The sequence below is a fragment of the Lagopus muta genome, chromosome 1, assembly GCF_023343835.1.
Source record: "Lagopus muta isolate bLagMut1 chromosome 1, bLagMut1 primary, whole genome shotgun sequence".
Taxonomy (NCBI): domain Eukaryota; kingdom Metazoa; phylum Chordata; class Aves; order Galliformes; family Phasianidae; genus Lagopus; species Lagopus muta.
In genome coordinates this window covers 3,854,947-3,867,228 of record NC_064433.1, presented here as the reverse complement: position 1 = coordinate 3,867,228, position 12,282 = coordinate 3,854,947, and the positions used below count along the sequence as shown (strand labels likewise).

The 12,282-nt window shown below is 41.7% G+C and overlaps 2 protein-coding genes across 4 annotated transcripts in view; both read left to right on the top strand.

Annotated features, from left to right (window-relative positions):
- MKLN1 (muskelin 1) overlaps positions 1-12,282 on the top strand; it is a 679,793-nt gene that overhangs the window by 130,176 nt on the left and 537,335 nt on the right. The window contains exon 1 of one of the 2 annotated variants that reach the window (XM_048933811.1): positions 1,220-1,223. The exons of the other annotated variant lie outside the window; for it this stretch is intronic. The gene's annotated coding sequence lies outside the window, so the exon portion shown is untranslated. Of the gene's footprint in view, positions 1-1,219; positions 1,224-12,282 lie in introns of those variants that run through there. 2 annotated transcript variants of the gene reach the window in all.
- The window catches only part of PRKCQ (protein kinase C theta), a 49,933-nt gene that overhangs the window by 27,681 nt on the left and 9,970 nt on the right, over positions 1-12,282 (top strand). For both annotated transcript variants that reach the window (XM_048933813.1, XM_048933814.1), the window contains 6 exons: positions 211-320; positions 1,641-1,764; positions 3,983-4,161; positions 6,201-6,374; positions 8,692-8,783; positions 10,734-10,796. In XM_048933813.1, the coding sequence (XP_048789770.1) occupies positions 211-320; positions 1,641-1,764; positions 3,983-4,161; positions 6,201-6,374; positions 8,692-8,783; positions 10,734-10,796 (742 nt within the window). The remainder of the gene's footprint in view (positions 1-210; positions 321-1,640; positions 1,765-3,982; positions 4,162-6,200; positions 6,375-8,691; positions 8,784-10,733; positions 10,797-12,282) is intronic.

Below are 12,282 nucleotides of genomic sequence, written 5' to 3'. Positions count from 1 at the left end.
TGGAGGAGGATCTGTAGAAGGACATGTGGTCCACGAGGCTGAAGAGTCAGTTCTCAGAAGTACAAAAGAACAATTCAGTGTCTACTTCTCTTCACGTGGTTGGTCTCTACACTTGGCCAACAGCACTGCGTGTTCCTACCCTGCCTGATGCTGAACCCTTTACAGCTCAGCAGCCCTCTGTTGTCCTGACACCTCTGTTCTTTCTTTCAGCATGCTGCATGAATGTCCATCATAAGTGCCAGACAAAAGTAGCAAACCTTTGTGGAGTTAACCAGAAATTAATGGCAGAAGCTCTGGCATTGATAGGCAGCACTCAGCAGGTAAGTAAGCTATTGAGATCATAGAATCAGATGACTTGGAGAAGGGAAGATCAATTGCTCAATATTTAGCACAGTTCAAGAATTAAAGGCATTAAAGGGAACACTGTAGGTAGCAAGTTTTCATGAGTTCATGTGGCCTACCTCCAATATTAATGGAAGAGAAAGCCACTCAGAATTCATAGAATAATTCATAGAATGGTTTAGGTTGGAAGGGACCATAAAGGCCATCTAGTTCTAACACCCCTGCCATGGGCAGGGACACCTTCCAATAGATAATACTGTCCAAAGCCCCATCCAGCCCAGCCTTAAACACTTCCACAGATGGAGCATCCACTGTTTCTCTGGAAAACATGTTCCAGTTTCTCACCACCTTCACTGTAAAGAATTTCTTTCTAACATCTCATCTAAATTTACACTCTAGATCAGGATTCTTGGAGTGCCTCTTAGCACTTGAGTATCTTCAAACAGGGATAAAGTTTTTAGGTACCCCACCCATATTTTGGTTCCTCAGATATCCCAAGGCAACAACTTTATACACACAGCTGATGTTTTTCCATTTGTAACTTCCTGAGAGTGTATGTACCAGATTTAATTCTATATCCTCATCTTTGTGCAATAAGTAGAGTTGCCAAACTTCCAACTAGGGTTTTTTTCCTGCTTTTTCTTCTCTATTTTCTATCTGCTGGCTCTCTGCAGCTCCTTGCCCTGTACCTTTGAGTCACCACTGAGAGGTGAAGAAGGCATACACTATGTACTTTCCCTAAAATACCCCTTATTTCCAGAAGTTTAGATCATGGGAACTTCTGGAGGCATAGGTGGAGTTTTAGTATTTAAATAAACTTCAATGCTTTTCCATTTCCTGCTTCTGTTTCATCACTCCTGAATCCAGGCAAACTCTTATCCTCTACAGCACCAGAGGACAAGGAGTTTCTCAAAGTGACAGTCAGACAGTGTACAGGGATAAGCCTGCAGTACGTTCCAGCCTCCAGAGTTTTGCCAGGTTTCCATTCATGAAGAATTACTAGGAAGGAATATGTTAAAATGGCCTTTGTGTGGTTAGTTAGGGTCACAGACCACTCTGCAGAGTAAGGTATCTTTATATTAGCTTTACAAATACCTGTTAACACCCACACACAAGATGCTTTGATGAAGCTTGTGGTCATTAAACCCCTAAGCAATGGGTACAGAGATGCTCTTTTCATAAGCAAAGACCTCTTCTAGATCTTGGCTTCTATGACAGTCACACTCAAGAGGAAACTGTACAGGAACTCAGAACATAACATTTGGCTCAAAAGTCATTTGCTGTTTTCTGTCATCCAGGCTCGCTGTCAGCGTGATACTGAACAGATATCCAGGGATGGACCTCTTGAAATTGGGTTCCCGGTTCTAGTGAGGGAGGTGACACCTCTTCAGGCAGTGCCAGCATCCACAACAGGAAAAAAAGGTAATTTACCCTAGTGGTACAGTACAGCAGTCTTTATTAATCTTTTTACATAGTTAAGTGGAGGTGGCAAGGATAGAAAACGTATTAGCCAATGAATCTTTTATGTATCTTTCCCACTTAGAGCAAGATATCTATTTTCTCACCTCTGGGATCTGTAACTTCTCCCAGCCACATCACTCAGGCTAAGCAGAGACCCTAGACATCAAAGATTCCTTTCCTCCCTGTTAGTATTCACTTTCCCCAAGTCTTCTCCAGCCTTTAGTGATATGCCAACCATTTCTCATCCATCTAGTCCCTAAACTCTCATTGTGACCCAGTACTTCAGCACACCTCATACCTCCACCAGCAATAATGTGTTTATTCTTCTCCTGGGACTCATAAACCATAATATATGGGATATTTAAAGAGAAACCAACCTTGAAAGCGGAGGTTCAGAGTTCCTTTGATCGTTATGGCCAATTCTCTTTCTGATCTCAGATATTGAGGTAGGAGTTGATATCCAGTCCCTCTGTAAAACCACTGACAGATCTCCACTTTATTCACACAAAAATGATTAAGTTTTTGCAGCCCTATGTGCTACAGGAGCAGAGATTTTGCCTAAATCTCTGTAAATGAGTAACGGGGGACAAGCATTGATAAGCAGACGTTGGACAAAGCTACTGAGGGCTCAGTGACCTGGTAGGAAAACTGAAGTCCTGGAAAGACTCCTTGTTTGTCTGCTTTATGCTCACATCAGAGAACTCTGGATTTTAGGATCACAGATGTCACCGTCTTTCGTTAAACCTATGTGTCCCATACTGAAGTGAATTTCAGAAGTGCTCCACCTTCATGGTTTGTGGGGCACTGTTATGAAACTGTAACTTTTTTGCAGACTCCCACAAACTTTAAAATACACCTACCAGAAAGGGGAGGGAAAAAAAGAGAGGTACAATTGAATTAATACTTAAACCAAGTAAGGGCTGGAGCAGTAGATACTTAGCTCTAAACCTAACCGGAGATGGCCCCACCATCAATCTCCTCAGAGCAAAAAAACCCCAAACATCTATGTGTGGAGCTAATATCCTCAAACTACTCAGAAACCAACCCTAGCAAAATTCCAGATGGCTCTTGTTGAAGCAGAGCCATATTACACACCAGTGCTCTGGGTTTTATACCATACAGCACAAGCCTATCAAGCCTCAGAAGCTAATTTTTATAGGATCATAGAATCACCAAGGTTGGAAAACACTTCCAAGATCATCTAGTCCAGTCTTCCACCTACCACCAATATTTTCCCACTAAACCACATCCCTTAGTACAGCATTCAAATGTTTCTTGAACATTTTGTTCAAGATGATGATCATCTGCAGGGACAGTGACACAGCCACCTCCCTGGACAACCCATTCCAACACTAGACCATTCCTTCAGAGAAGGGATTTTTCCTAATATCCAACCTGAGATTTTGGTACTGTCTATTCCATTTGCCCCCTTAGAGAAAAATTAACAGTGCCCTCATCTATGTTCATTTTCTGCGGGCTACAAGTAGAACTGAATGAATCAGTGTGAACTAGTAAAGCCCAGATTATTCACATCTGGTTAACGTGTGAGTCTATCTGATGATTAGTGTTCTCATTCAGCAACTTAGGACAGCACAGCAAGTACAGCAACTACAGCAAGTACATGCATTTGAGTGAGTGGGATAAATCCAGTAAGGGACAAGAATTTCACAAACATCCAAGGAAATGAAGTATTGAAGAAACTGTTAATAATTCCTCTCCAGGACAGCTGGAATATTTCATTAAGTCTCCATAACCAGAGCATAGACCCAATGTGAAGATGCTGTCTCATTTGTTTCACACACTAGTTTTGCCAAGGATGTTGAAGGTCTCAGAAGAAATGGGATCCTATCATAACAGCAACGAGCAAGAAGGAATGAAGAACAAGGGCTGCCAGAAATGAAAGATTTGGTCATGTTTTGCTACCATGAAGCAGGACAGATGAAGGATTTCATGAAGTGGGAATAATGCTACTGAAGAAGATGGAGTTATGCTGGAATAAAATTTCTTCTGGAGAGAAAGCTGTATGCAAGCAGAGACAATCTACTCCCTTGATCTGTCCACCACATTTCCATATATCTGAAAAGACCTTTCTAGAACTATTCAAAATAGTGCATAAGAGTTCTGGGGATTTTCTCCTTACTTCCCAGGATTTATTTGAATGCTTTGATGTGTATTTCAGAGCCACAGGGCATCTCCTGGGAGACTCCAGTGGAGGGCACGACGAAGGGAGAGTCTCTAATAGAGACAGACCTGGGAGGAAAACAGCTCCTGGAGCAGCAAGAGGACCAAGTGCAATTAAAACTAACCATTGAAGATTTTGTCCTGCACAAGATGTTGGGAAAGGGCAGCTTTGGTAAGGTAAGCATTAAGAGGCTGAGATCTCTTTGCTGTTCCTCTTCATTCAGCAATGTCCATCAGATTGGCTTAGTCATCTTGGCAGGAGGCAGAATCTTTAGATGAAAAGGTGAGTGTGGATCACCTCCCTTCTCCAGAGCAGCAAGTCCAGCTGGGAATGCTAACTGCTTTTTCCCATCTCTGATCTGTGCTGGAGCATAAAGTAAATTTTACAACAGCCAAGAATTTGTGCTTCTGAAACAAGGGCCACCTGTTTTCAGTAGATTCATTAATCTTGATGAATGGTCAATTGTTCCTCCTTCATGCAGATGTCTCCTGGAAGTGGATTCATGTTATTCACTGCCAACACAGAACATGAAGTAATTTCAGAGGACCTCTCCATTGTGTTTTTGCAGTCAGTAGGGAGAATAATTGGGTATCACATTACTTAGATCTCAAACCTCTCCAAGGTGGAAACTGCCTGAAAGGAATCCTGCTTTTTGCTAAATGAGCTAGAGCAATTGCTGCAACCATATCTTAAACTGAGGAAATATCTGTTGTGTTGATTTTGCATATATGAAAGCACTTGGCATGTCTGCACTTTGTATGTGAAGCAGAGCTGAGACATGTGAGTCAAAACTAAGCCACAAAACTTCAAACTGCACAGCCCAGATGAGGGTTACTTAGGGGACTGTCAAGTTGAGAAGCCAAGAATCTGCATTACTCTGCCATGCATTATGTGGACATGGAGGGGAAGGACTAGTTTGTGCCTTTCTGTGGCAAACTTCTCCCACAAGTTTCCCATGCAGGTATCACTCCTGGTGCTGTCATTTATTTGGAGTGACATTCATTTGTCCACAGAGAGAACAAGATATGCAGATCTCCATGCTTGGAAGACTTCTCCACTTCTGCGTGGACCTAGGGAGACTGAGGGCCACAGGCACGAGGAATCTCCCCCTGCATCAAGTCTAACAATCCCCTACCTGTGTCTTGGAAGTCACACTTATATTGTGCTTTTTGATTTCCTTGGAAAAGCAATGCCCTGCACAGAACTGAGAGTTAAAAGGGTCCCTGCAGCATCAACACTGTTAGCATTTCTGGTCATTCACTGTAGAGACAGAAGGAGGCTCTAGGCTCTGTATAGTGCTACAGAGTGAAATAGAACAGTAGCCAAAAGGGTAAATAAAACCTTTGTCAGGGTCAAAATACATCTGAGCTAATTCAGCAAATAGTGTCTGGTAGTGAACTTCAAAGGGTTCTTTGATGAGTCATAGGTATTTATTCATGGGAATAAAAAATAGTAAAATTACTATGGGGAACGATGTTGATTGTCTGTCAACACAAAGATCACAACTGGCACTGCTTTCCAGCAGAGGTTGCTTTGCTTGATGGTCTCTAGAATTCAATTTTCTGCTGCTTTACGTCTGAGTTTCCCTACCCATAACAACAGAGGTCCTAAACTCCTTTGCAATGTGTTTTACTTTTCTCAGAGGAGTCCTGTAGAAGCACAGGGGACCTGGGCTGTCTGCTTACATGTCCTGCTGACAGGGAGGAAGGAGATGTCATCAGTCTAACTACTACTGGTGGACATCAGTTTATACCTATTGAGGATCTGGTGACATTTGCATTTCACATGCTGACAATGCAATATTCTGTGATTTGTTACTTTAAGTCAGAAAACAGGAAATGTGTTTCATGAGCATTTGCATAGTGTTGGTTTCTGTTGTCAGAAGTGCTCAGCTCTCTGACATGTCCTGTCCATATGAGCATGTAGCTCATGTTCTTGTAATTACCTGTTACTCATCTTTCCTCAGAGTTCAGCCTCGTAAAATTGTTCTGGATGTGGGGATCAAATTCAAAGTCTACACAGTCTTCATGACAGAATCAGAACTTAAACAGCAACTTCTTAAGGTCTACATTTATGAATTCCCCAGAGCCATTTTCCCATGCAAAACTTTCTGCTTGGTGCTGCATTTCAGCCCATCTTGCTCAGCTTCCATGGCTGTTGTTGCTAGCTCAGAGAGAAAAACGTTGGTTTTTCTGAGCAGCCATTTCCATTCTAGGTGTTCCTTGCTGAGCTGAAGAACACAGACCAGTATTTTGCTGTGAAAGCCCTGAAGAAGGATGTGGTCCTTATGGATGATGATGTTGAATGTACGATGGTGGAGAAGAGAGTCCTCTCTTTAGCTTGGGAGCACCCGTTCCTGACTCATGTCTTCTGTACATTTCAAACCAAGGTAAGACAAGGATCTGTTCACATTTCCTCCATAGACTGAGGGTACTTTACAGAGATCATACTCCAAACCAAAACTCAAGTCGCATTGAGTATATAAATCTGTCTGGCGATAAATGGCAGTGAACCACAAACTGATGGCATTCATGTTTTCACCCTTCAGGGACTAATTTTGAGGAGGACAGCAGGTCCTGGAAATTGATTCTTGCCTGAAGAGGGCAGGAATTAATCCCCTTTATTTTTTTAGATTTTACTGGCTTGGCTGCTGCTGACAGCCCTTACCTGCGTGGCCCATGGAACTGGGTGACACATTCCCCATCCACAGCGCAGGGCAGATGGAAATTTTATTCACAGCCGCTCTCTGCGCAGCTGAGTTTCCAGCCAGATTTCCATTTAAATGAGAGTACTGTAATTAAAAGGATCCAGCCAAAGAAATTGCACAAATTAGAGCAGAGATAAGTTATTTGAAAAGAAAAAGCACTGTGGTGCTGTTGTATTTTCTGTTTTTGTTGTTTCTTTTTAAATATCCGGCTCTTGGTTTTCTGCCAGAGATGCTTATGTTGGATTTTATAGATAAAAATCTTCATTCAAGTGTTAGAAATATAAGTCAAAAGAACTACCTCCCCCAAAATAAAATTTGTGATGGATACTAGACAACATAAGGAGGATACTCATAAACTTTTGCATAGCTTGGAGATAACTGACTACACATGTGTAATGAACAGAGAAAACGTTACATCATTCCATTTTATTTTATTCATGCATTTATACACAGAAGCTGACATTACTAAAACAGAAGTTTAAATTGGGAGCATAACTCATTGCACAGATAGACTCTTTCCAGAAAACAGGTACACTTACGTGCAGAAGGGATGTTCCATGATTTGCACTTGGGCTAAAGGCCATGGCCACCACTGATATGTGTGGTACATTCTGCTTCAAGCCAACTTGAGGAAATTGCCCTCCAGCTTTTTCATGGGTCTGGTGGTGAAGGCGGGAGGGGGATCAGTATGGTATACACCAAGAATCGGAAAGGAAACCTAAGTGCCATTTCTGCCATTTGTTCAATACGGAGATCTCCCCCATCCCTCTAAAGTACCAAGAGGAGAGTTTTCCACTACCCTTGTAAAGAAGCAAAGACTTGGCATTTTTTTCACATTTCTGTAGCATGTATGTACCCAATGATCATCAACAAATATGAGTAGGCTAGCAAGTGAAGTCCTGTGTTATTTATTGTAGCAGTTCCCAGGCTTGAAATCAAGCATGTGCTTGATTTCTCCCCACCTGGAGTACTGTGTCCAGGTGTGGAGCCCTCAGTACAAGAAGGACATTGAGATTTTGGAAAGGGTCCAGAGGAGGGCGACTAAGATGATCAGGGGGCTGGAGCACCTCCCCTATGAGGACAGGCTGAGGGAGTTGGGCTTGTTCAGCCTGGAGAAGAGAAGGCTGCGGGGTGACCTCATTGCAGCCTATCAATACCTGAAGGGAACCTACACCCAGGAGGGGAGTAAACTCTTCAAAAGGGCTGACAACAGCAGGACTAGGGGAAATGGTTTTAAGTTGAAGGAGGGAAGATTTAGGTTAGATGTTAGGGGGAAGTTCTTTACTAGGAGAGTGGTTAGGCCCTGGAACGGGCTGCCCAGGGAGGTTGTGGATGCCCCGTCCTTGGACGTGTTTAAGGCCAGGTTGGACGGGGTCCTGGGCAACCTGATCTGAATGTGTATGTTTGGTGGCCCTGCTAGGCAGGGGGGTTGGAACTACATGATCCTTGGGGTCCCTTCCAACCCGGGTGATTCTGTGATTCTGTGATTCTGTGATTCTGTGATTAGATATCTGGATTTGGCCAGTGTCTCTGGTAAGTCAAAAAGGCCAGAGCCATGTTCATCCATAAAAGCTGTGTGGGCATGCAGGTAACAGCAACTTGAGATCACTCCACTGAGTGAATGATGCATTGGTCTGGGGACCAGAGGAGATCTGAGATTTGCTTCTTTCTCTTCCATCAGCCCCCCAGGAATCTTGTCTATCTGTCCTTCCATTATACAAGCGCTGCAAAGTTACTTATCCCTTTTTAGTGATCCTTGAGTTCTACTGGTAAAAGCAATGGCACCAGCTGGTTATTATGTGGCTTCACAATGTTTGTTAATGCTGTTCATAGAAATTAAAGTAATGAGGATAAATACAGGCTTAGAGAACAAGGAGCACAAATTAGGAACTTGAAAGATAAGCTGCTTTCTACTGAAAACCCTGACACTAATATTTTCCTTCCTCTTTTTTATTTTCATCTTCTCCACCCCTAATATTTGTCTTATCTCATTCTCTAGGAAAATCTCTTTTTTGTGATGGAATATCTCAACGGAGGAGACCTCATGTTCCATATCCAGAGCTGTCATAAATTTGACCTTCCCAGAGCAACGTAAGATGTTATGATTACCTTTTGGCATGTGGTAGAAACAAAGGAGGAAGATGGGGACATTAGGGCTCTTAGTTTTCCAGTTCTACCACTGTCCTGTGATGGCAGCCCTGGGCACAACCTTTGACTTCTCTATGACTTACTTATTCTGCAAAGTTCTCTCAGCTGGCTTTTTAGCATGAAAACAGAACCACTCTCAATTCCCACTCTCTCCAAAATGAACAAAACAGATATGCAGGTCATCACCTCATCTCAGTGACAGACTTGGAGCTAGTCACTTCCTCTCCTTGTCTTTCCCCTCCCACAAAAGGCTTTTTAGAGCACATCCACGCAGTTCATTGCAGTCAGATGTGAACTTGCTTTGCATTCTTGGTCAACTAAGGAAGCTATTTCTGTCTGAAAGCATTACAGATGGTGCTACACCCTCGTCAGCATTGCGTCTGCCTGCAGTCTCATCCTTCAGCTTACAGATGAGAGGCTTCCTCACATCCTGTGACCTGGCTGTCATGCTTGTGCTAACCTCAGAATAGTCCCTCTGACATTTAAATAGTCCCTCAAACATCAAATAGTCCCTCAGTCCCAGAGCCAGGAGTTGGGTAGAAGCTGTGCCTTAGGCTGCTCTACTTTCTGAATTAGTCCACTTCACAGAGAGTAGCTCTTCGCCTGAGATATTACCTCTAAAGGTGTCTGCAAACAGCACTGAGCATGCCTGAAATCTTATTTAGATGAGGTTTGTTTTAAAGCAGCCTACAGGTGCCTGCTTTGAATTAAAAAAGCCCTGGGGTTGCTCTAGGATTGCATTGATTAAGTCCTTGAACAGTCCAAAATTGGAGGCTCTAGAAAAATGATTGTGCACCCAAACTTCACCCTGGCTTTGCCATCATCAAAGAAATCCCACAGAAACATTTTCAGCCATCTGTGAAACTAAACATCTTGTTCTTTACAACACGACTTCAGATGAGGTTCATGGTACAGTGATCAGAGGCATTATTGTTTGTTAGAAGTAATGGAATGCACTAGTTTTTCCTTCTAAGATTAGATTTAAAAAAATAATAATAGAAAAAACCTATTGAAAGTGCAAAAGGTAAATGTAGATTGAAAAAAAATGCACCAACTGATAATTAAAAATAAAGTAAGTAGGAGAATTAGATTAAATGAAAGGTGTTTTAATCCTTCTGTGAAGTAAATGATATTTCAAAAGTCAACACTGAAGCTGCTGTAGGAATTAAATTTTATTTAATAATTTAAAAAAATTGAAAAACTTCATTTAAATCTGTGTTCACTTTACTGGGCTCCTTATTTTTTACAAAACTATTTGAATGTTCATAATTAAGCCCTGAGGTCAATGCAGTAAAGATGTTTGAGCAAAGCCTTACAACAACACAAAGGAAATATGAGTTGGTGGTTACATTCCTTTCTGGGCAGAGCATTTTCATTCTGCAGTTTAGGCAGAAACTTGTTCAGAACAAAGATCTAAAACTCAAAAAGTTTCCACAGAAAGACCACCAAGTTGCTAGCTAGTTCACATCTTGGGTAAAACTTTGGAAACACGTCATTAATCTGGGCAATGAAGGGATCTGCTTGACAAGCTGAGGAATCTCTGTGTTGTTCCCAAGCCCAGATGTTCTCCAACCTGGTGCGCTTAAGGACACATCCACATAAACAATTGCACATCAAAAATTTACAGCTAGCCATACAATGTGGTTACCAAAGCCCTGAACATGACCACACATCAAATCCTTGCCATTTCCCAAAGTAGTTTCAATGGAAGATGGACTGCTAGCTATGTAGAATGGTTTTGGGAATCTCATATTGTCCTTCCTGAAGACTCCAGGCCTTCAGGGGCTTAGTGAAATTTTGGCTCCTGGGAAGGCAAACTTTCATCTTTTGGGGGTCTAGCTGAAAACAACTTTTGGGAAACATATATTCTGATTTGTTCTTTCTATCACACAGGTTTTATGCTGCTGAAATCATAAGTGGGCTGCAGTTTCTCCACTTAAAGGGCATAATATACAGGTAATTTTACTCCTTACTGTCTAATATGTTAAACTTCTGTGCTTTCCCTGGAAGTACTGATTGTAAGAGACTTTCTTGGGGATTTCTTTCAAAAATGACTGGCTGTTTTCTTTTGAAGAGGTAGTTCAGAAAAGGCAGAGTGGAGCCCTTCTTTGGAATTCATTCCTTTTCCAATTAACATTAAAGCATGATAATTGATTTATTTACTCCAAGTCATTCATATAGCACTCAGCATAAGCACTCAGCTTAAGCTTTCCATGTACTGAGATGGATAAGTTCAACCAAACCATGAGAAATTTGCAGTATCTGCTGTGCTGCTTGTTCACTTCTTAAGAGCTTGGAAGTTATGTGTGTTTTGATCTGACACACAAGGGTTGTGCTTGGAACCTATAAGAAAAGATGGGGACAAGATGGAAGCAAGAGGAACTGCAAAAATTGGGAAATGGTTGAAAGGAGAAACTGAATTTCTGGGGAGCTCTCTAACTTGTCTTCTTGGAAAAGGTTGCTTATTACACTATAAGTACACTTTATAAAAGCAGGAAGTAAATAGCTTGTCACAAGCAAATGAGAAAGATCACTGAATCAGTGATGTTTCCTGAAGCCAAAATGAGCTTATTTAAATGTTTGTTACATAGTGTGAACATTAGAAAGATGTAAAAGTGAGAGGCTTATTTACAATTCACTCTCTCATTAAAATCAAACTTTCATTCATATAAAATCTCGTTATTCATTATTAGCACTCATTGTGAGAGCTGTTTATTGACCCATGATGGCAGTTGCATAAACATGAGATCTGTTTCAATAGCAGTAAGCCAGGACGATTTCTAGAGTCTCAGCGGTTCCCGAACCACTGAGCTGTATCCATTGATTTTGCCCACACTTCTTACAAAAGTTGATCAGAAGTATTTGCAGGATGTTTTGGGTTCATGACAGGACTGATAACATTGACTTTTTGCATATCACTCATATTTTTATTTGAAACTGCTACTCCAATGGTCTGCCAGGTTCTGGGACCTGTCTTCCTGTGAAAGAAGAAAGATTGTGGGAGCCTGGAGCCTTATGCCGTGTTGGAAAGTGAGGGCAAAATGTTGGTTAGACATTAGGAAACACGTTGATATGAATAAGTAGCTCAGGAATCAGTGTGGCTTTGCTTTGGGTATCAGGCTTTGATAGAAAAAATTTGACTAGTCCTGCTTCGTTTGCCTTTTTTCACTGGAGACAATGAAAATAAGGTCTGCTGGGAACTTACATCAATCAGTATCTCGGTCAGAGCTAACTAAGCACTTAGGAAAACGGATAGAAATCATTTCTGAAACTACACAACTTGTGATGTAGTAAGAATAATGAAGCCAGCTGTTCTGTGTCCTGCACCCATGTCTGCAAATGTTGGCTTAAATTTTAATGAATGAGCAGAGGCAGTTTTGGCAGAAACTCCAATCTCTGAAGCCAATGAGTTCGAGACTCATCAAAATTGCAAAAGCAAACT